At 45.5% G+C, this 23,612-nt stretch overlaps 1 protein-coding gene across 2 annotated transcripts in view; it reads right to left on the bottom strand.

Moving 5' to 3' along the window:
- Positions 1-23,612, bottom strand: part of OGFOD3 (2-oxoglutarate and iron dependent oxygenase domain containing 3) — a 1,262,510-nt gene that overhangs the window by 398,749 nt on the left and 840,149 nt on the right. For both annotated transcript variants that reach the window (XM_078654650.1, XM_078654651.1), the window contains one exon: positions 17,818-17,874. In XM_078654650.1, coding sequence (XP_078510776.1) covers positions 17,818-17,874 — 57 coding nt within the window. The remainder of the gene's footprint in view (positions 1-17,817; positions 17,875-23,612) is intronic.

The raw sequence follows: 23,612 nt of genomic DNA on the forward strand, positions 1-23,612 counted from the left end.
GTCCCATGCTCTCCACACCACTGGAGTCAAGCTATCCAGGCTGATGATGGCTGATAGCCAGAAACCGGTCCTTGGATGCTTGATTCCGGTCCAGGAAAGACATGACTTGGCAGTTCGGGCTGGACTGTTCCCATGAGGCACAGGGTCAAGGCTGATTTGCATATGGCCATGTCTGACCTGGGGTGGTGGGGTGTGCAAAAAAACGATGGATTTAGGCCCAGATCTCTGTACTGTGGTGAATGTATGACATTGTTCTACATTCTGTCCATCAATTGTTGTTTTTGCATTTGTCACCCCGAGTGGGATGGGTATGCTCAGATGTGAGTCCCGTCCTCTCCACACCACTGGAGTCAAGCTATCCAGGCTGATGACGGCTGATAGCCATAAACCGGTCCTTGGATGCTTGATTCCGGTCCAGGCAAGACATGTCTTGGCAGTTCGGGATGGACTGTTCCCATGAGGCACAGGGTCAAGGCTGAATTGCATATGGCCATGTCTGACCTGGGGTGGTGTGGAGTGCACAAAAACGATGGATTTAGGCCCAGATCTCTGTACTGGGGTGAATGTATGACATTGTTCTACATTCTGTCCATCAATTGTTGTTTTTGCATTTGTCACCCCGAGTGGGATGGGTATGCTCAGATGTGAGTCCCGTCCTCTCCACACCACTGGAGTCAAGCTATCCAGGCTGATGACGGCTGATAGCCATAAACCGGTCCTTGGATGCTTGATTCCGGTCCAGGCAAGACATGTCTTGGCAGTTCGGGATGGACTGTTCCCATGAGGCACAGGGTCAAGGCTGAATTGCATATGGCCATGTCTGACCTGGGGTGGTGTGGAGTGCACAAAAACGATGGATTTAGGCCCAGATCTCTGTACTGGGGTGAATGTATGACATTGTTCTGCATTCTGTCCATCAATTGTTGTTTTTGCATTTGTCACCCCGAGTGGGATGGGTATGCTCAGACGTGAGTCCCATGCTCTCCACACCACTGGAGTCAAGCTATCCAGCTGATGACAGCTGATAGCCAGAAACTGGTCCTTGGATGCTTGATTCGGGTCCAGGAAAGACATGGCTTGGCAGTTCGGGCTGGACTGTTCCCATGAGGCACAGGGTCAAGGCTGATTTGCATATGGCCATGTCTGACCTGGGGTGGTGTGGAGTGCAAAAAAACGATGGATTTAGGCCCAGATCTCTGTACTGGGGTGAATGTATGACATTGTTCTGCATTCTGTCCATCAATTGTTGTTTTTGCATGGGTATGTGTGCAGGCAGTGAGTGTGTTGGGTCTGTGTGTGCGCAGCGAGTGTGTTGGGTCTGTGTGCGAGCGAGTGTGTTGGGTCTGTGTGTGCGCGAGTGTGTTGGGTCTGTGTGTGCGCAGTGAGTGTGTTGGGTCTGTGTGCACGCAGTGAGTGTATTGGGTCAGTGTGCGGTCAATGAGTGTGTTGGGTCTGTGTGCGGGCAGTGAGTGTGTTGTGTCTGTGTGCGGCCAATGAGTGTGTTGGGTCTGTGTGGTGGGCACGTGCCTTCATTGTTTTTGCATCCCTGTGCCCATGTAAGAGGCTGCAGAGGGCTATGTGCCAAATTCATACTAGCAGTGAACGTGTTTTGGATGCCTGGGCCGCGCGTAATGTTATTTCTGGTGGGGTTTACCCCTCTGACGTTTCCAGGGTCGATGTAGGACAGCACTTGTGCATGACAGGCCAGGGTGTGTCTTTTGCCTCCAGTGTGGTTGTACCCTTGCTAGTGTTCAGGCATGGGGTTGTCTAGCGCGGTGAGTGCTGGGAAGGCTGGAGTGAGATGGCTGTCACTCGTGGGTGGTCTCGGTACATGCTGGAGTGTGGCTGTAGAAAACATCGTCTGTGAGATGTCTTCTCTGGTTTAGCAGCCCCCTCTTACGGTAGCTGCAGGGGACATTCACAAGTAGCGAGTGGGATTTGGCAAGATTGTGGCATGTGAACTGTTGCCTCTTGAGGGCCGTGTGAAGGCAGCGTGTGTGTGTAGCTGTAAAAGGCTGCAGAAGATTTTGTGCAGCAGTGAGTGTGTACCCCTTTAACAGCATGCAGTGGTTGTGTGCAGGCAGAGAGTGTACCACTATAAGAAGGTGCAGGTAGTTGTATGCTCACGCTGTGTGCATACCATGATTGTAAGAGGGTGCAAATAGTCGTGTGTGCGCACTGTGTGTGTACGACTTTAACAACCTACAAGGGCCGAGTGCAGACAAGTGTACTGCTGTAAGAAGGTACAGATAGTTGTGCGCAGAAGCTGGGTGTGTACCATTGTGGGAGGGTGCAGATAGTTGTGTGCCCGCGCTGTGTGTGTACCAGTGTAAGAGGGTGCAGATAGTTGTGTGCAGATGCTGGGTGTGTACCAGCAGTATGAGGGTGCAGATAGTTGTGTGCACATGCTGTGTATGTACCGCTGTAAGAGGGTGCAGATAGTTGTGTGCACATGCTGTGTGTGTACCACTGTAAGAGAGTGCTGCCTGGCAGTGAGTCTGCGTCTCGTCCCCCCATGTGCCAGGGCTCCAGTGCCACTCAGGTTCAGGCTGACGGTCACTTGCAGTCTGTGAGTGTGTTGGGTTTGTGTGCGGGCAGTGAGTGTGTTGGTTCTGTGTGCGGGCAGTGAGTGTGTTGGATCAGTGTGCAGGCAGTGAGTGTGTTGGGTCAGTGTGCAGGCAGTGAGTGTGTTGGGTCAGTGTGCAGGCAGTGAGTGTATTGGGTCAGTGTGCAGGCAGTGAGTGTGTTGGGTCAGTGTGCGAGCAGTGAGTGTGTTGAGTCTGTGTGCGGGCAATGAGTGTGTTGGGTCTGTGTGCGAGCAGTGAGTGTGTTGGATTTGTGTGCGAGCAGTGAGTGTGTTGGATCTGTGAGCGAGCAGTGAGTATGTTGGGTCTGTGTGCGAGCAGTGAGTGTGTTGGGTCTGTGCGCAGGCAGTGCGTGTGTTGGGTCAGTGTGCAGGCAGTGAGTGTGTTGGGTCTGTGCGCAGGCAATGAGTGTGTTGGGTCTGTGTGCGAGCAGTGAGTGTGTTGGATCTGTGTGCGAGCAGTGAGTGTGTTGGATCTGTGTGCGGGCAGTGAGTGTGTTGGATCAGTGTGCAGGCAGTGAGTGTGTTGGATCAGTGTGCAGGCAGTGAGTGTGTTGGATCAGTGTGCAGGCAGTGAGTGTATTGGGTCAGTGTGCAGGCAGTGAGTGTGTTGGGTCAGTGTGCAGGCAGTGAGTGTGTTGGGTCAGTGTGCGAGCAGTGAGTGTGTTGAGTCTGTGTGCGGGCAATGAGTGTGTTGGATCTGTGTGCGGGCAGTGAGTGTGTTGGATCTGTGAGCGAGCAGTGAGTATGTTGGGTCTGTGTGCGTGCAGTGAGTGTGTTGGGTCTGTGCGCAGGCAGTGCGTGTGTTTTGGAAATACTGGGCACATGTGAGCTTTGCCTTCATTGTTGCTGCGTCCGTGTGCCCATGTAAGAGGCACCGGGGAAGGGAGAGCCTGCGGATTGCAGGTGACTCTAAGAGGCAAGTCCCTGCAGCGAAGGATGCAGAGCAGTGCCCGACGATCGAGGGCATACAATTGCTGTGAGGTACGAGACCGGAGGCACTGCCCCTGCGCTGCCCCTGCTGGCCTGCCTGTGGAGGACCCTATGGCCCATTACTTCTGGCTAGCAGGCAGAAGGTGAGCAGTGCATGTGCCTACAAAGAATCGGCACTGGAGAGTGAAAAGAAGTTACTCAAGCCAGGTAAGTAATTAACTTCTTTCTTTATTACCAGCAGGACGCAGAGGAAGCGTAGTGCTACCTCTCTCTGTATTTCCTCAAACTGTCGTTTTCCTTCCTTCCAGAACTCCTCAGTGTGGACGTTCCAGGCTGAACATCATGAATAGAACCTAACACATCTTTCTCCTATACAAATGAAAAAACTAAAAGCAAATGAGTACCATAACTAAACATCAACAATATTTCAAAAAACAAGAATAAGTAATTAAAATGTTGACATATTATTACACTTACTGATACATATAGTAATGAAATTTGCTAGATAACTTTGTTGATCTGGAAGAGTGCTCACGAATGTGAGGATTGTGACATGTGGTAGCCTGACTATTACAAGATAAATTGTGGCGATCAGAAATAGTTTGCTTGGTACAAGATGAATTGTGGTGATTAGAAATAGAAACCTTACTTTTATTCTACCACCTTCCATCTTCTAATTGCACAGCACTTTTATTAGTTCTTACTACAAGGTGAGGATGAGAAAACTTTGACGATCCTTTAGGCAAACTTCTAGAACATTTGACACGCACAAAATCACCCACTTTTACTTTGAGCTGTCTTGTGCAAGGCTGAACATACTTCTTTTGAGCTTCTGCTCTCTTGTCATCATTTTGTAATTTGGTTTTTGGTACACTGAACGCACCCATCCATCCTCTTAACATTTTTGTAGAAGGAACACGGCCTCTGTGTAAGGCAAAAGGAGAAACCTCTGTGTCAGAGTTAGGAGTAGTGCGTACAGCCCATAACACATTTTTAAGTTCCTTTTTACAATTAAGATTACTAGCCTTGGAGAGTTGTATGTTCTCTTTGATTACTCTATTAAATCGCTTCACAAGGCCATTACTCTTCGGGTGATAGAGGGATGTCTTGGTATGTTTTATGTCTATGAATTATAAAAATTCCTCAAATTCTGATTAAGTGAATTGGCAACCATTATCAGATATAATTTCATCAGGCATGCCATCCCTTGCAAAAAGAAATTCTAGAAATTCTATGATACCAGAAGTTGTGGGACTTACAAATTTTAACTCTGGCCAACGGCTGTAATAATCCATGGAAACTATACCATATTCCGAAACACCATGATCTGATAACTTCAAAGGACCAATGAAATCAATAGCCAATTTAGACCATGGTTTTAAAGGAACTTCCACAGCTTGAATAGGGCTGGGAACAGTCACCTGAGTTTTGTCACTGATGGCACACTGCAAACAATCTCTTACAAAATGTTCGACATGCTTATCAAGACCAGGCCACCAGAACTGTTCCCTAATCCTCCTCTTCATTGCACATATACCTATATGTTCCTCATGAGCTAGAGTAAGTATTTTATTCCTCATGCCGGTTGGAACTACAAGAGAAGTAGAACGGAACAAAAAGTCATCAATTATTGATAACTCATCAAAAACATGTTTGAATTTACCAATGGAATCATCAAGAGAAGATTGACTCTTCCACCCTGTATGAATCATCTTCATCACCTTCTTGAAATTCTTATCACAGGTATATGCATCTCTCCACTCACTTTCCAAAATTGAACCACATGACTCGGAAATGGCAAAACAAAATAAATCTCCTTCATCAACCTCTTCAATGTCATTAGTGTCATTAACACTTGGCAATCTAGATAGACAATCTGCCACAATATTCCTTTTTCCTGGAACATTTTCAACATCAAAATTATGTTCTAATAATCTATACTGCCATTTTGCAATGCGGGGTGTTGCCTTTTCCCCACCTTTTGTTGTGAAAAGTTGTACTAAGGGTTTGTGGTCAACTCTCACAGTGAATTTAGAACCCCATAAGTAGTGTTTAAAATGAACAATGCCCCACCAACAAGCTAAGGGTTTGCGTTCTATTACAGAATACGTTGCCTTTGCACCTTTTAGACCTCTTGAGGCGAAGGCTATTACATCATCTCTTCCATTCCTGCTTTGCATGAGTACTGCGCCAATGCCCTTCTGACTCTCATCCGTCATAATTATAGTATTGTCATTGATGTCTAAAGGTTTAAGAGGAATGGTATGTGCAATCTCATACTTCATTTTTTTAAACTCTGTTGCATTCATCACACCATTTAAAAATAATATTTTTCTTAAGGACGGTCCTCATATGGAATGTAGAACCTAACAGAGTGTTGGCCCAGCGGAAGCACCGCTCAGACACGAGAGAGGGTGTGGGGGGACATTGTGGTGTTGCGCACTGAAGCGCCCACAGGGGTAGGCTCCTGAACAGTGCGAGACACAAAGAGCTGGAGGACCGGCGAAAGCGGAGCTTCCCCCGGCGGAGCCATGAGGGAGCCGTCGGAATGGCAAGCCTGCGTTGTATAATCCCGCTAGGGCACTCTGTGCACAGTAGTGACACTTGGCAAGGATTAAAGGCTCATCCAGCTGCCTGCCAGCAGCAGCAGCAGGCCATCAGGTTGGAGATATGTGCTGAGGAGTGCTGGGAGACCAGTTGCTACGCCTCATTTTTCCGGTGGTCTTCGGCCTAAGGTCTACCGCCGGCCACGCCAAAATGGAAGGAGAGCTGAACACTGTCAGCGGACCCAGGCTAAATTAGTGCGCGCCTCGCGCGGCAGCAGGGGGCCGGAGCGATTCCCTTGCGGGAGTGTTTAGCAATTGCGACCATATGGCGCCGCGCGCTCCCACAAGGGATTCGCAAGACGTGCACGTGTTGCCATTGTAAGCAATGCAACGCGTGTACGTTTTTGCCCCCAAAGCTGTGCCCATGGCTAAGGGTCTCTCTCCTATGCAATGCATGTGCGCTGCGTAGGCGTGACCTAAAAATACTAATTTTTACGAAATTGTTCATACTGCAGCTTTGTTATCTGTAAGTATTGCACGTAAAAGCTCCTACTATTACCCAAGTACTCGATTTCTTGACCTCAGAAGGATGGAAGACGGAGTTGTCCTGTCAGGATTCATATGTACCTGTAGCCCCCAGCAGAAGTCAGTGATGCACATTTAATTCACTGAACCATCATACATGCACAGAATACAATTAATTAAGTAGGTAAAAGGGAGGTGGTGGTGGGGGTTGATTAGGATTTCCAATGTGCACTTTAACTTTGGATTCATGATAGCTTAACTATCAACCTACTACTACCTTAACCAGCAATGTATGACATATTGAGTCTGTAGCCAGACATTTCCCAAAAAGAATGTCAGGATTTGATCTCTGATCACCGAGAAGCATCCTATTATTGATCTGCCCACTTCGCAATAGATCATCAACAACTTACTTCCGAGAGAAATCGTAACCACAGACCACTACCAGTGAAAGACACTACTGATTCACCAGAACTCCCCTGCAGCAGCCAGTAGGGGTGATCTTATTTGGATGCCAGTAGTGAGGAGCTCACAGTACAGAGAGCCACCAGGTCCTAGAGTGAAGGGACTAGAGGCAAGGAAGAGTGGAATGAGGCTGAGAGGTGGGGGCCAGAAGATATGTGGTGCTGCTAGAAAGCACCGGTTGCAGCGATGTCGGAAGAGTGGAATGAGGCTGAGAGGTGGGGGCCAGAAGATATGTGGTGCTGCTAGAAAGCACCGGTTGCAGCGATGTCAGTTGAAAAGAGCACACAAACCTCAGGGGTAGGTGAACTAGGTCACACAGGACAGCAAGTGGGCATGAAAGCCCCATCTATGCACACGAGGTCCGGTATGTGGAGCTCCAGACAAAGATCAAGCATAACAGAGAAAGCTCCAAGTAAAGTCAATATCACTATAAATTGATATTGGGCCTGTGTACGAAGGCCACAAACAGGATGAGGCAGCTGACTAGGGGCACGGACACCGCAGTTAAATGCAGAGGTAAAGGCGTAGATAGACTGCATATTCACTGCACTGGAAATCGTTTGAACTCCCCTCCCCATTTACATTTTTACATTTACATTTACTCATGGAGCTCTGTGGGATAAGATACTAAATGTCGACAAATGTATGCCTGCATGCATGACCATCTATTATAGACCCTTTACCTGCACTGAACTATGCTGGCTCGTTACAGGATTCACCTGATCAAGGGGATATGCAGCTCAACATGAATGATTCTTTCCTATCACACCTGCTTACCATTGGTGAATTAACCATTGCCTAGGGTGGCCACCTACCTACCTCCAGGTCATTGCAGACAGGACTTCCAATCCTGGGCCTCTGTGAAAGCCTAAAGTGTTGTATTCTTGTTTTGCTTCCATTTAACTAATTAGACCAACACACCTCAAATTAATGATTTGTAGGAGAAAAGTTCAAGAATGGAGACACTATTCACATGACGAGACATTAATATCATAATCCATAATGTTGGCGATGGTATTTTTGAGATGAATGATATATTAAATCATACATGGTTGACATGCCCTGTTTCTCATAAATGACTCAATAAAATGTAGAAGAGATTTGAAGCACTGGAAGATACGTTTCAACATATAGTGAACTGGTCTAAAGAAACACAAAACCTATATCATAAGAATACAGAATTAAAAGACCAAAAAATAATATAGCAGTGTCAGAATTGCTGTGCTGCTGGTAAAATGCAGTTGATTATACCAATTGCCTGCCTGCTGACATGGCTAGTACATTTGGTGGAAATCACATCCCACCCTTGCGCCACAAAATACAAAGGAAGTAGAGAATCAGAGCCCAAAATCAAGCCAATAGTGTCTTAATGGCGCACAGCACCCATTCATTTTCTGTTTTATGCACAACAATTAAGGTTACCAAAGACACATGGCAACTACAAACCAAGGGCCGTCCAATAACAAAGATCGTAAAATACCAAGTTCAGAATTCTGGCAATAAGAACATTGGGTGTATCTTTGGGCTCTTGAAGTTAGTAATAAAAACACACAAGAATCAACTAATTTTATGGAGCCTGTGACATGAGTTTACCAATAAAATAGTGTTAGACATAAATATGGACACAGCAATAACACCCAGCGAGAATATACTCACATATCTTGTTTACAACAATAATGTCAGGCACAATAGACATAGCCACAAAGAGACAGGCAAAAGACTGCCAAGAAAATGGGAACAAGAGAATGTGCCCGAGGAAGCCTCCAGGCTGAGAGAAAACGTGATATCCTCTAAAGGAAGTCGAAAAACACTATACACAATAGAAACTGACCACTGATTTGAAATGACAAAAGGTGAGGGACCTTATCTTCCTTGATGTGATCATTCAGTTTTGAGTTTTTTTTTTTTTACATGACCCACAATTACTGTTTTATGCTGACCTATGCTGTATGGAAGAATGGTAGGACAAGATAGGAAACAATCAATCAATTAATCATTTGTAAAGCGCACTACATACCCACGAGGGTCTCAAGGCGCTGGGGAGGGGGGGGCGCTACTAATCGAACAGCCAGGTCTTGAGTATCCTCCTGAAGGTCAGCAGGTCTTGGGTCTGTCGTAGGCTCAGTGGGAGGGTGTTCCATGTCTTGGCGGCGAGGTGGGAAAAGGATCTCCCGCCAGGGTTGTTCTTCGGATGCGCGGGACGGTGGCGAGTGAGAGGTCGGCGGAGCGTAGCGGGCGGTTGGGGATGTAGAAGGAGAGCCGTCTGTTGAGGTAGGCTGGGCTGGTCTTGTGGAGTGCTTTGTGTGCGTGGATGAGGAGCTTGAAGGATATCCCTTGTTGACGGGGAGCCAGTGCAGGTTTCTCAAGTGGTGGGTGATGTGGCCGTGTCGTGGTACGTCGAGGATCAGTCGTGCCGAGGCGTTTTGGATGCATTGTAGTAGTTTGATGAGCTTGGTCGGGGCTCCCGGGTAGAGGGCGTTTCCGTAGTCGAGTCTGTGCTGACGAGGGCCTGGGTGACTTTCTTTCTTGTATCTGTCGGGGTCCATCTGTAGATCTTGCGGAGCATGCGGAGGGTGTTGAAGCAGGAGGAGGAGACGGCGTTGACTTGCTTGGTCATTGAGAGAGTTGAGTCGAGGATGATTGCCAGGTTGCGTGTGTGCGTGGTCGGTGGGTGTCGGGGCTGCCCCCAGTGCCGTCGGCCACCAGGAGTCGGTCCAGGCTGAAGGGTTGGAGCCGAGGATGAGGACCTCTGTCTTGTCCGAGTTCAGCTTCAGACGGCTGATCTTCATCCAGTTGGCGACGGCCTTCATTCCTTTGTGGAGGTTGGCTTTGGCGGTGATGGGGTCCTTGGTGAGGGAGAGGATCAGTTGAGTGTCGTCGGCGTAGGAGATTATGTTGAGGTCATGCTGTCGGGCGACATGTGCGAGCGGGGCCATGTAAATGTTGAACAGTGTCTGGCTGAGGGAGGATTACTGGGATACGCTGCAGATGATCTCGGAGGCTTTGGAATGGAATGGAGGGAGGCGGATGCTCTGGGTTCTGCCGGGAAGGAAGGAGGTGGTCCATTCCAGAGCCTTCTCTCGGATCCCTGCGGCGTGGAGGCATGGGCGTAGAGTGCGGTGGCAGACGGTGTCAAAGGCCGCGTAGAGGTCTGGGAGGATGAGTGCTGCGGTTTCAGAAGGGCTTAGAAGTAGAGTAAGGAAAACGTGAACGTAAGCAGGAGAGGTAACTCGATATACCAGACAATACCAGCCAGCATGGCTACCACTGGCGCTTTACGCAGTCTATTCTGGAACACAACTGGTCAAATTCAGTTTGAAGTTGTGAAATAAAGGACGCTGAAGACATAGGTGCATTAAGAAGAGACCCACATGCATTTGTTTTGTGCTTATTTACAACGTGAATACCTAACCATAGTGCAAGAAATGGGTGATCTACAAACATGAGTGGGTTCAAGTAAAACTCAGATAGTGGAGTTGTTCTTGATATAGCTTCTTTGAGGAAGGTAAATAGAGTTAGTTGTGGAAGTGGTGTTACTCCTTTTGGAACAGGGGGACAAATGGAGCTACAATGATCTGCCTTCGGATGGTGTTCCAGATTCTGGGCTGCAGCAGAAGACTAGTCTAGTCTTTTGAGTCCTGGACTTCTTGGTCTTAAAGCAGAGTGAGGTCCTTGCTTTCCGTCTTTTGTTGGCCACTACAGATCTTGGTGCTGCCATGTAGGGTTCTATGCTGTGGTTCAGTTCTTTGAAGTCTGTGCAGCAGACCCGGACCATGATGTACGTGAGTAGACGAAAGTGGAGTTTCTGAAGCAAGCACATGACATAGTCTTACGGTCTCAGTTGTATGATGAGTTTGGCAGCTTTATCGAGAATGCACCTTAAGGATGTAGGTTTCAGGGTTCCAGTAATTAGAGCATTGGAAAGGACCAATGCTTGAATGGAGGTTCAGAAGCCTATTTTGGGAAGGTATTGCTTGACTTGACAAAACACTTTTAGCCAGCGCCAAGCTCTGGGAGTCTGCTTAATTAATTGTGGGTTTCTAAAGTGCTAGAATCGACTCCCCAAGGAGTATCTCTGCGCTGTAGACCGCTGGGGAACCCGTCCTAGCTGTCCCTGTGGGATGGTCCCTACTGGGTATCTCCAAGGTGAAACCAGGCATCCCCGGCGTATGTGGGGGGCCGTTGTGGAGATGAGGCAAGCTAATGCCCAGAGTTGGCGAGTGTGATCCCTGGTTAGAGTAAGCACCGAGGCGAGAATTATCGAGTCTGCTGACCCTGGTCCACGACCCTGCCGCATCGGGGATAGAACCCTGGTCTCGGGCCGTCCTCTGCTTCCGGGTCTGCCGCCTCTAACCAGTGAGCCACACCACTCCACTTAGCATGGTGTATCTTAAAACTGACGCTGTTGTCAACGTGCAATCCTCAAAACTGAACACTGTTGAACAACTGAGAAGTGAAAGTCAAGGTTCATTGCTTTCAGCACACAGTCTTATTGACAATCAGAACACATTTCACTCTCAGGCTGTTAATCCGCATTCAACATCCATATTAAATGGAAGCAAGGAAGTCCTTCAGGTGAAAAGATACGCACTTTGATTCACTTTGCTGAACACATTAACCAGTTAAAGACACATTTAAAAGAATCTGTTTATTAGCTCCAAGCACCTTTATTGATCATCCAATCCCTGCATCTGGATGGAAACGGAAGATGCCAAAAGCTTATAAACTAATATCACAGTTAGTTAGCTTAAGACTCAGTTGCCCCCTAAATCACCAACCTTTTTGACAGGGCCACCAACAACACCTCCTATCCAGCTAGTGTTATTTGTCTCTGTTGTAATTTGCTCTTCTTCATTTCTATGCACCTCTCTTTACAATCTCATGGTTTGTCATTTACAAGACGGCATAACCTCCTGCAGTGTACACAAACCCAGCAACAAACTCCAGATGCAACAAATCCCTCCGCTCCATCAATGTATCACACTGAAGCCTGGTGAGGTTCGCCATGGCAACAGTAGACTGTAGGTATCCATGTGGCTCCCTTTCAATTAATCAAGCAGGAGTTTATATAGGGCGGCTACTCACCCATAAGGGTCTCAGGGTGCTCATGACCACCTCACCATCACGTTCTACAGTTTAAATATCCTTCATGTGCTCTTTATTCACTATTGTAGTCATGTCCTGTTTCATACAGCTCTGAGTGCAGTGGCGAAACTTTGTGAAATGTCATTAGTTCATAACTCACTGTGCTTATAGCAGGGATGGGCGTTTAGCAACTTGCAAGGGAGCTATGGATCACCTGAAGCAAAGTCCAAACGTGACAATTTCTTGTGAAAATGTGCTCCATTCTACTTAACTATATCTTGGTAGCCGTTTCCAGGCTTTGTCTTCTAGTCTGACCTTTAGAGGGATGTCTCTGACCAAGCCTCATCTTAAAACATCGTAACATTTTTGGGCATGCCATTTGTTAAGATTTTTTAGGATGGACATGTGAACAACACTGCGGTCAGCTGCAGATCCTTCATTTCGTCCCTTTCACAGGTAGACCTGCTACACTAACATGACATGGTAGGTTCTCATTCTGCGCTGCCAATTTTGAGTTTCGGTAACAATTTTCTCACACTCCTTTATCCTCCATTTTTCCTCACCGATCTCTTAAGCCCCTAGTTACTGGCCCACACTCAGCATCAACGGGGACCACAGTTTTTTTTCCAAGTAAGCAGACAAGGGCTCTAACTCACATGCTTATCACTAACCTGCTTCACTTATTTTAAAGACCCTGGTAACACCCATATAAACATCCACATCTTATTTACAGTTGAAGGACGGTCCCTACGCCTTATTTCATAATTGGAGACCATCTAGGGAGGCCCGCATGAGAGCAAAAGGAGAGCAGGTTGTACCCCTTACAAGCCTGCTTGGTACAAAACTCCCCAACCAACCTCTTGAAGGGACAACTTCTAAAGGAGAGTGGGTGGAACATTAACACATCAATTGAGAGAGATGAAGAGAGAGGGAATAGGTACAAATGACCTTCATACAGGTCAATATTTTAGCAAAATAAAAGATGTAGGACCACATCAAAAACGATAACATCATTTAGTGGGATAGGTGTCTCTAAAGATGGAAGAGAAACAGACATTTAATCATAGATGCATTGAATGATGAGAGAACATCCCATGGAGAAAGATAATAGCATGGCAAAATTGGATGACTTAAATTCTAAAAGACAGGTAGTAAATGCTTGAGCAGAATGCAATCACACATGAACCAAAGGAGATTCATGACGGAGATTGTAAGAAAAAAATGTCCCACAAGTATACAGCTACTGAAAAGAATACCTTATTTCTAAGTCAAGCTGTATAAACCCTGAAAAACAAAATCACTGCAAAATGGATAACATTCTCACTTTAGATTCCTAGGAATATAGATTCCTAGGAATATAAAATGAAATAATAAAATTGTAACTGCCCTAGAGCAAATAATTTTGAATGGCATATATTGCGTAAATTGGTGGTGGGGGGGGGCGCAGGGATTGGAGGGGGAAAGGCCATTTGGGGAAGGGAGTGTGGGGAGATAGTCCAAAAATAGTCCAAAATAAGAATGACTCAAAGTATTGCATATTTGTCAGGAAGGATTCATGGAATATTTCAATTGTGTGAATAAAGAGTTTGCAATTTCGGAGTACTTAGATGGAGGACTGGATGGCACTAGTAGAATGGTGGATGGAGACTCACTTCGTCATTGAGAGTTTCTAGCAATCTTTGTGAGTGTAGGTAATACTGTTACTGGATGCACAGGGTTTATCTTACACTAGATTTCTCAACAGATGCCTTACTGAGCAAAGGGCTCCTCGGGGGAAGAAAGAGAGGGACAGAATCCATGTTCTTGGAGCAGACTCTCCTAAAATGAAAAGTTGTCTCTAGTGTCTTGCTATATATTTACATAACTTCCTGAAATTAAATTCTGATAAGACCGAAGTCCTTCTCTTTGGTACAAAGAACATTCTGGATTGCAGTCTCTGTTGGCCTCCTGAAATGGGCAAAGCGCACTGTCCCACCCAGTGGCCAGGAACCTGATGATCAAATTTGATGCCTCACTTGACTTCGAACCCCAAATAAAATCTCTTTCCAGTTCTTGCTGTCTGACCCACAGATCATTAAGACGTAAGATGAATTTCATCCCAGCAGATGGCCAGAACACTGTAGTCCATACCTTGAGTACATCTAAACTGGACTACATCAATCACCTTCACCTCGCGCCAACCGCCCTTACCTCGTTCTTCCCTCATAACTTACCCTCCTTGGTGCCCTATTTCTTGTCACCTACCCTAGCTTCACTGGCTCCCGATTGCCAAAAGGGTACAGTTCAAAGTACTCATCCTAGCTTTCAAAATCTATAACTCCAGGGTGCCTGTTAGACGTTGTGTCAAACTCTCTCTCCAGGCTCCTGCCCCGCGTTCGGTGGGAGGGCGGTGGTGGGGGTGGGGGTGGGGATTAAAACCTCAGCACACAAAGTTGCTGTTTCAACCAATAAATGAAAGAAGGTGGATCCTAAAGTGCCCAGAGTTCCACTTTCAATCGCAAATGTCTGTTCTACAAAGGAACTTTTCGGACGTTTAATTAGAACATTTCATTATTACAGAAAACATCTTAGAAAAGCAGTGCAATGTTAATCGGCTGACTGGTACTGCAAAAGGAGGCATTTTTCTTTAACTCTTCATACTTGTTTCCAACCCCAGGTTAGCTCCTTTTGACACCAGCCTTCTACATCTTCTATTTACTACTAGTAGCCACATTCATGTCATGCACGAATATTATATGACAGGGAAATTAGCACATAATGCCTAAAGCAGGGCCCAATTACTTAAAAGTACATATCATAGAACTTGCAGGAACTCTTTGCAATAAATCAGAATGGCTTTCCCATGGTACAGAAATGAAACATCAACAAGAGGACCATGAGGGGAGTTTTATTGTGCTCATTTCTGTGGTCGAATTGTTTTTGTGGCTAATTAAAAAAAAAAATAGACAGCACTGTATGATAATGGCAGATTTTCCAAAGCGCTGCAAATTAACATACTAGACACTATTAAAAGATGCATATTTGCTTTTGCAGCTGAAATTCTGCAGCTCTAGCTCTCATTATTAGTCATTCGACATCTATCAAGACAATAAAATGTATTATTTGCAATGCATGCACCCATTTTCCCTATCCCACTTTAAATGGCAGTGGTTACACTATTACTTCACTATTCCCTTACATTTCCTGCATAAGTAGTAATCTGTTTTCCTCTTATTTTATTAATTTTCGCAGCACTCTGCTTTTATAGGCCATTCTCGGTTCACATTTTCAGTCTTAAATTCATTCATGAAATGCATTTCCTCTCAAGAGTTTTACCTTTCTTTCCATTCCAATTTACTTCCCTCGCCTCAGTGTACATCTGCACCCAGACCCGGCTCACCTATACCTGCAACTTCACATTCACACCAAGGTCTAGAACTCAAACTCTTAACCAGTCCAGCTTATAAACCACGAAAAGGCCCTTCAGTTTCACACAGAATTAATACTTCTGGGCATGTCGCTATTCTACCAACCTAATACTTGCTGTATCACCACCTCCCGGTATCTTTGCCCAAACTACTACTTCTAATGGGACAATAACTGTGACTATTCTCACAGCTATTAAGCCCATGTAGGGGTAGTCACATCAGAAACAATCCTGGAGAGGTAATGAAATCATCCAATCCCCCTTTTTCCTAGGGACAAGGACAACCACAGACATTCTCGTTTGTGGAACTAGCACAGTTGCTTCCAAGGGACAAATAAAACCAAAGGCATTTCTTTATTCTTGAACCAGCACTGTTACATCCAAGGGAGGCCGCCCTTGAATCTTCTGCAAAAGTTCCAAAGATGAATTTTTAAAATTCTTCTCGAGATCCGAAGGTGGAGCCGGGGTAGGGTGGAACTTGTATACTGGCATTATTCATGGCACCCAATGGTCTTGAGTGAACAGTAACTATTCATGACAACGGAACATTCTCAAGTCGACTGGGGATGTGCTCCTTCATGGTAAATTATTATTATTTTTTTTTTTTTAACATATAGCCAGCGCCTCACCCAGGGGCAATATGGTGATGCACATTACATAACAGCGCAGCAATAAATAATAAGGATCAAGTACAGCTCATAATGATTGAGAAATGAAAACGTATTAAGTAAAATAAAAATTATGCCATGAAGAAATGTGCAATAAAGAGGAAACCTGAAGAGGATCTAACGCAGGGCGTGGGGAAGGTCGAAGAGAGAAAATAAATGACAGACGTGTAAAACAGGAACCATATGGGACCAGCCTGACCTCAGTTTGCATCTAATTCCGGGGCACGAATTGACTGGTGAGAAGGCCTAGGCAGATATTCTAACATGTCAACTTTTTACTATATCCAGATACAAAAGGCGTTTGTCCGAGACACCCGGATTCCACCAGCGATGCACAGCTTAAAGATCAGGCAGGGCTGGTCTAGGAAAGGCGCCTTGGAAGGGCTGGAGAGTGGAGCACAGCCTTTGGGTGTGGGGAGGTGACAAACTAAAACACCCGCCGGTATGGAGTTATCCCTGCTCGACCTGGATACAAAGAGTTCATGAAGTTACGAAAAGTTGAGGTGGGATGTAGATGCTTAACATTTGTAGGTAAAGAATGTTGTGAAGAGTATTCAGGTATGAGTTTGCAGATGTGCGATTTAAAGTTTAGTGCAGAATATAGAATAAAGGTGCAATTTCATGGAAAAGCAGTAAGTATAGAAGAGCGGGGAGCCAGAAACTGATAGAAGATAAGTAAAGGAGAAAGGGCAAATTTTTGCATCAATTAACATTAAAAAAGCGAGAAGATAACTCATCTGTTATATTTTGTATATTTGTATTCTGTATATTGTTTTACAGGTACACACGCATGATGCGATTGATTTTCTTCAAGGCAGCTTCTCAGAGTTCTGCAATGGTGAGCCATGTAGGACCCTTGGAAGATAGTCACCTGGGAAGGACAATAGGCTCAAGCTCTGCCTGTCAAAGCTCCTATTTTGGTGTTCTGTTGATGGAATAAAGCTTGTTTTACAGCATTTTCATTTGGATATTACTGTACAAAATTGCCAATGAGTTTTTTGAACATCAGATAAGCTATGAAACACCTTCTTGTGGATGCGCCTTTCATTAGAAGTCCCCACTTTGGGATTGAGGTATCTTGGAGGACAGTGGCGGTACCTGATCAGGCACTGCCGTAGGGAATACAATGTCCGTTTCCACGGGCAGTTTCATGGCGGTCAACCCGCCATGTAAAGGGAGTGACTTGTGGGCTCGTAGCAGCCCCCCCTTCCCCCTGGCCCTCCGATATTGGCCCTGGGGGCAACTTATGGTGCCCCCTCCACATATCCCTGCACCATGTGGCAGGCACCACATGGTGCCTACCACTTAGCGCAGTAATATGTCAGATGTGTTTTGTTTGTATTGCGGCGTGTGCTGCAGCCCACAGCACACACGGCAATACAAAAAATACACAATGTGACCGCTGTGAAGGCAGCCGTAATGCGGCCAGCGGGACCTCTGACTCCTAGTTGGGCAGTCCTGCTTCCGCATCGGTGTTGGGGGGACGTAAGTTCGCCCGACATCATAATCATGCCCCCAATTGCAGCTGAATACATAAGCACGCAAATACCTCCAGGTCACCTAAAAAGGTCAGATTCTAACTTTCAAATCTGTTAAAGATCTTACCGGTACAGCTGAAAGTCCTCTTCAGAAAATACATCTTTAATTGCATCCCCAAAGTAACTGTGAATGACAAAACCATAAATTAATAATAGAGCAACTAGTAGGGCACAGTTTTACCCACTTGCATCTTCATGTACAACCTTCCGTCTCAAAATGTTAATAAATTAAGATCAAAAAGTAGGATTCAACTGTTCTAAGTAAAAAGTGAGGACGTAAACATGCACTTTTGTAGTTTAATAGAAAATATAAGAAGCAAAGCAGATAATAACTGAATTCTCCACAGACAAGGTCACCATATGTTGGCTCACCTCCTGACCGGTTGTCATGAACAGCTGATTTTCTAGATATGCTGGTATTATTGGATGAAATATTAGTGTACAGTCTAATTCTCAGGACTCACTGATGCTGAGGCAACACCTCTTATTTTACAAAGAACATCTGACCAGGATTTCATCAAGACTTAACATTCCTAATATCTAAGCAAATATTAAGGGGAGAAAGGTAGATTTAAGAAAAAAGTAACAAAACATTAAACAGGAGTAACAAAATATTAAAAAATAATACTTGTCCCTCAATCATTACAGGCTGAAAAGAAAGGAGAAACTGAAATAAAGTTATGCATACTATAGGAAACGAATTCGAACACCTACAAAAATGGTCTGGAAAAATCATCTGCAAGTCTAGAACTTCCTTACAGATTACAGGCAAGACTTTCTGGCTAACCACTGACTGTAAATAAGTTCCAGTTATATTAGATATATTTACATTTATATCATGCGGCTATCGTGTAAATTAGCCTGAGGCTGCTTGTCTTCCCATCTGGAGTGAGGCTGGCCCGGTAGTTTGGGTTTGACTGTTGCTATTGGAGAAGGACCACAGTTCTTTTGAGTGTGGCTAGTCTCTGTCTATAGTGGCATGGTGGGGGGAATTGACTGGGATGCAGCCTCAAGTTATCACCAGTAGTTGAGATTAATTCAAGCCTTCCAACTATCTCCATTTTACCTTCCTCTTTACCATGAAAATCTATAATCAAATTAAATATCCTGGACTTGTTTTGGACACCCTGTTCTAAAGGACTCCATTTCTGCAAAAAAGATATTCCTCTAGCAGCGTTGGCTTAGGATATTTGTGGAGAGTCAGTTTTGCTTAATAATCTAAAGTTTTTAACCTACAGGGATACCAAGCGTTGGGTTTTGGCCATTCAGTACGGTTTCGCTTTTTGGATCATCCGATTTGGAACTTTTTACTGTGGGTGAGCCTCACTATTTGTCTCACCCACGCTAATCACTTGGCAAACGGATTGCACGTGTTTACCGCCAGTGTCAACCTTTTAAGATATGGCTTCTGTGATGCAGCAAGGGTAAGGGGCACTTGGCAGGTTACATGTGAACATGTCTGCAAACGCGTGTGCACATGTTTGCAGGCTGTCGTGCCTAGCTTGCTGCAATAGGGACTCTGCAAGATTAGCTATTGCCCTGGGGTAGGCCTTATAATGATAATGTACACTAACAGGGAAAGTCAGTGTGATTTAAAGTTTTGTCTGTAGTGACACTTTATTATACCAAAGGGAGAGAATTGCCTTAGAGTGCAGTTCCGCTTCCTTTTGGCCTACAGAGACCATTGACATATCGAACTGGGGCGTAACCTGAGTGAGAAAATCAGTTCTGCAATTTCCAAAATGATATCTTTACACGTTATGGGTAATCCAAACTTTTCATATGTAACTGGCTCAAGTCAGGATCAGAGCCCAGGTCTTTAGTCACCCTGCTGTACCTAGTTAATTAAATGTCTCCCACCAGCAGGAGCAAAGGCCTCCCCACACAAAGGGAGAAATTAACACTACTTTACCCAGCTCCTGAGAAGGAAAGAAGTGGGGCAGACAGATCTGCATCAATAAATCAGCTGTCACACTGTACCAGGGATGGGCCTGCCCAGGCCCACTGAATGAAAGAGGATCTACAGACAAGTAGAGCCAAACCAGGAGTGAAACTTTCGTGTGCAAGACCCTGGCAGAGATGTCAGCGAGGGGCAGAGTTGAGACTACAGGAGCAGATGTGACCAGTGACTCTGGATGATGCCATTTTAAACTGCCCCAGCATGCTGTGCAGGAGGGTTGGGACAGGGGTGTAGAGGTGACGTGCCTCGGATTAGCCAGGTGTGCCTGACTTTGGAAACCTTCCTCTCCCTTTTAAAAACTCTTGCACAAGGAAGGGACGTTCTCTTGCCTGGTGATGCTTTTGCCCTTCACTGCTGGACCTTAGGACAGCCATGGACAACTGGAAGGAAGAAACCCCTAATGCCCAGAAAGAATAACGACCCTGCCCAGTTATCCCAAGGACCACTGGGTCTCGCCATGGGCCGGTTAGGCTGGCCCATTTACACCCCCTGAGGACCAATTTGGGGAAAGCCCTTGACTTTTGCACCTAGAAACCAAGACCAGGAGGCAGGCTGGCATGTGGAGCCACAACAACCACCTCCCTGAAGATTACACTTCTTTGGAAGTGAGGAGGTCTGCTGCAACTGTCCCCAGTAGTAAAATAAGCCGATGATTGTCAACATTGGCCCAATAGGGCTCGAGTTATGGCATTTTAAAGTTTAGTGACCTTTTACCGGCAACCAAGTGTGAAGGGCTCTGTCGCCATTTCTTACTTTACCCCTGGGGTGGGCCAGTTTTGTAATTTAACAGCGATTAGATTGAGAATTAGCGAAAGACATCTTAGTTCTAGCCGTTATCTTGACATTTAACGGACTCCATTTTGTATTTACGGCAGCCATTTTGACTGCTACTTGCTACCTCGTGCCGACCATGTGCTTTGTCCTATCTTCCTGTCCATGGGACTTGAATCTGCCCAGCAACAGCCTATTTTTAGCGTCCCCTACTTTGCCGCTGACCGTTAGGGTTCACTTCTGGTAGTGATTAGCTCTAGATTGGAATGTGTTAGTCAAACCCCCAAGACTGTTAGCTCCTCCCACTGATCGATTGTGCCTCTCGATATTACCTTATATGTACATAAAATGTGCTCCTGTGCTTTGTACCGCCATCTTTTGAGCCCCTGTGTGGGTATAAATAAACCATGCATTCTTAGCTCGGGGTGCTACTTCTTGCAATGCCGAAGGGTACTGTTTGAACCGTAGCACCACCTCGTGAGGTGTAATAAATGTTATGTTTTCTATTTCCAGTTTCTGTACCAACTTCTTGTATTTGGTCTGAGTACTTCGTGCAGAGAAGGGCGAACCCCTTGCACTAGCGGGTCTGGCTGAGGCCTGTACGACAAATTGGCGCCCGACACGTGGGGCTCATCGGCGACTCGGATGCCCGAAGGATTGGACGTGACGAAGGTTTGGAATCTCGCTGAGGACGCGATCGCTGCCAGAAGAGACCCGAGTCTTGGCACCCGAGGCGTTTCTTCCCTTCTTTCCGATCTGACCATCCACGCGGTGCCGGTCCTCGACTGAGATCTCTTCTGTTGGTTCGCCGTGCAGTGACCGTTTGGTCGAATTTAGAACTTAGCAGTTGGAACCTGGACACCCTATGATTGGTAAGAGCCGTTTTGCGGCACCTATTGTGGATTTTGGATGCCCTTGTATGGTAAGGTAGTTTTAGGAACACTTACTGTGGCATATTTGTATTTGGAAAAGACTAGTCTAATTTGTATTTGGAATTTGTTATATATATGTGTTGCAACCCATATAGGCAGGCAATGTGAAGATTTTTCTTCAACTATTTGATTTGAACGGCGCAACGTACTAAAGGTACTTTAAGTGCTACTTTGTTTATAATACTGCATATTTTGCATTATTCCTGACATGCCTGTTTTTAGCGCACTTCGAAGGTTGTGTTGGTTTTGTAATGGTACCAGTCTACGACTCGAGGAATCGCAGCCGGCTCCCCCAGAGGGGACGCCTAATAGAACTATGTATGTGAAATTTGGTCTTTCTGCCATAATGTATAGCACGTTGTGGCATAAATATACCAAAAAGGATCCTGAGTTACGGTGGCCACTGAATGGGTCCTTTGATGCACGAAAGATTGAGTATGTGGAGCGATGTATGTTTGAGCGAAGGTCTAGACGTGATATGTTTGAATGCGTGCGTATGTGGGAAAAAGAAGTGCGACAGCAAGAGAAGCGTGAGCAAGCGTTGATTGAGAAAGAACAGCGAAAGAATGTGTATGAGAAAGCACAGGAGTTGAGAAAGAAAGACGTGAAAGAGCTAAAAGAGAGAGAGGAGAAAGAACACAGGTTGCAGATATCTGGCCAATATCCTGTCCGACAGCCTCTCTATCCTGACCTTAATAAACCGCAAGATGATTTTTTGTTATTAGATCGACCTCCACCTCCGTATGCCGTTCCGTACGCTCCGGCCGAAGGGGACGAGGATTCTGACACAGAGCAACAAAAAGCGCGGGACACTCGATCCATGTTGACTACTGAGCGTGCGTGCCAAGTCAGACAAGCTGCCCGTAAAGCATTATGTAGTACTGACCCTGCTTCAGATCTTTTAGCAAGTAGACAGGGATGGTCGGAAAAGGAGCAGTTATATTTCACTGCGACATTTGCTACAGAAGTTATAGAATTTTTTCGAAAATTCTCTCCAATAATAGAGCCTGATGATGTGGCAGCTTATTGTAAATCCATGCGTGATGGTCTTTTTCTTTTCTCTCAGGTGCCTGACACGATTAGACGGTTGGTTAAATTACGAACTGATGCGGTTCACTTGAAGGAGCAGAAAACGCGTACGGACGCAGCTGCGCAGCCCAATCCGTCCGGAGTGTCGCAGTCTCCTATCTTCGGAACAGATAAGATAATGCCAGTCGAAATGAGGCCTATGCGGGAAGCCGCGCCCTTGTATGTTCCTCCTAAAGGAACGGGTGACGATGATAAAAATTCTATGAATGCTAAAGGATATTTTGCTTATAATTGGGCGTACACTCCTTGGAATAGAGCAGATGTAATGGCGCTTAAACAGTGTTACCCGATCCGCGTAAAAATCCAGCCGCTTTCTATGAGGAAGTTGAAGGCGCTTTAAATTCCTGTACTATGAACCTATGTGATATAGATTTATTTTTCGGTTTAATTTTACCACAAGACATGTTCGCAAAATTGATGACCGTGCTACCTTTGGTGCCGAATGGAAAGATTTAGAACGATTGGATGTGGATAGGCAGCCCGCTAAAAAGCCACATCGGTTAATACTAGATCTCCCTGCAGCAATTTTAACTAAGCTTAAAACAGTTATTCCCCCTAAAAAGATAGATTGGACTGTCTTAGCATCGTGTAAACAAAAGGCTGACGAATCAGTTTCTGATTTCTTTACGTGCTTTGAGGAAACTTTTCATGATTTTAGCGGTCAGTCTTTGACGGATGATACAGGCAGACATTTGTTTGTCGATAAATATGTTACGAATCTGTTGCCAGGGATAGCTAGCCGCTTAAAAGCCAGTGAAAGTTCTTGGACTACATCCTCTCCAGCATCTGTTTTGACGATGGCTCAATATTATGAGCGTCAAGAATTAGAAGTGAAAGGTAACGAAGAAAGGAAATCCAAAGATTTGAAAACGAAAATTATGTTAGCCCAAGTCTATGGTCCGCCCTCTAGAGGCTATGATAGAGGCTACGATAGAGGTTACGATAGAGGCGGACGTGGATCTTTCAATACCCCCTATACTCGTGCAAATTTGTTTATCAATCAATGTGCGTATTGTAAGCAGTTTGGTCATTGGATGGCTGATTGTCCAGTGTTGCGTGCCAAACAGAATTCACGGGGGGGGGGACAAATGAGAAATTGTTCAGGTTTTT

This window comes from Lissotriton helveticus, chromosome 7 (genome assembly GCF_964261635.1).
Source record: "Lissotriton helveticus chromosome 7, aLisHel1.1, whole genome shotgun sequence".
NCBI classification, from domain to species: Eukaryota; Metazoa; Chordata; class Amphibia; order Caudata; family Salamandridae; genus Lissotriton; species Lissotriton helveticus.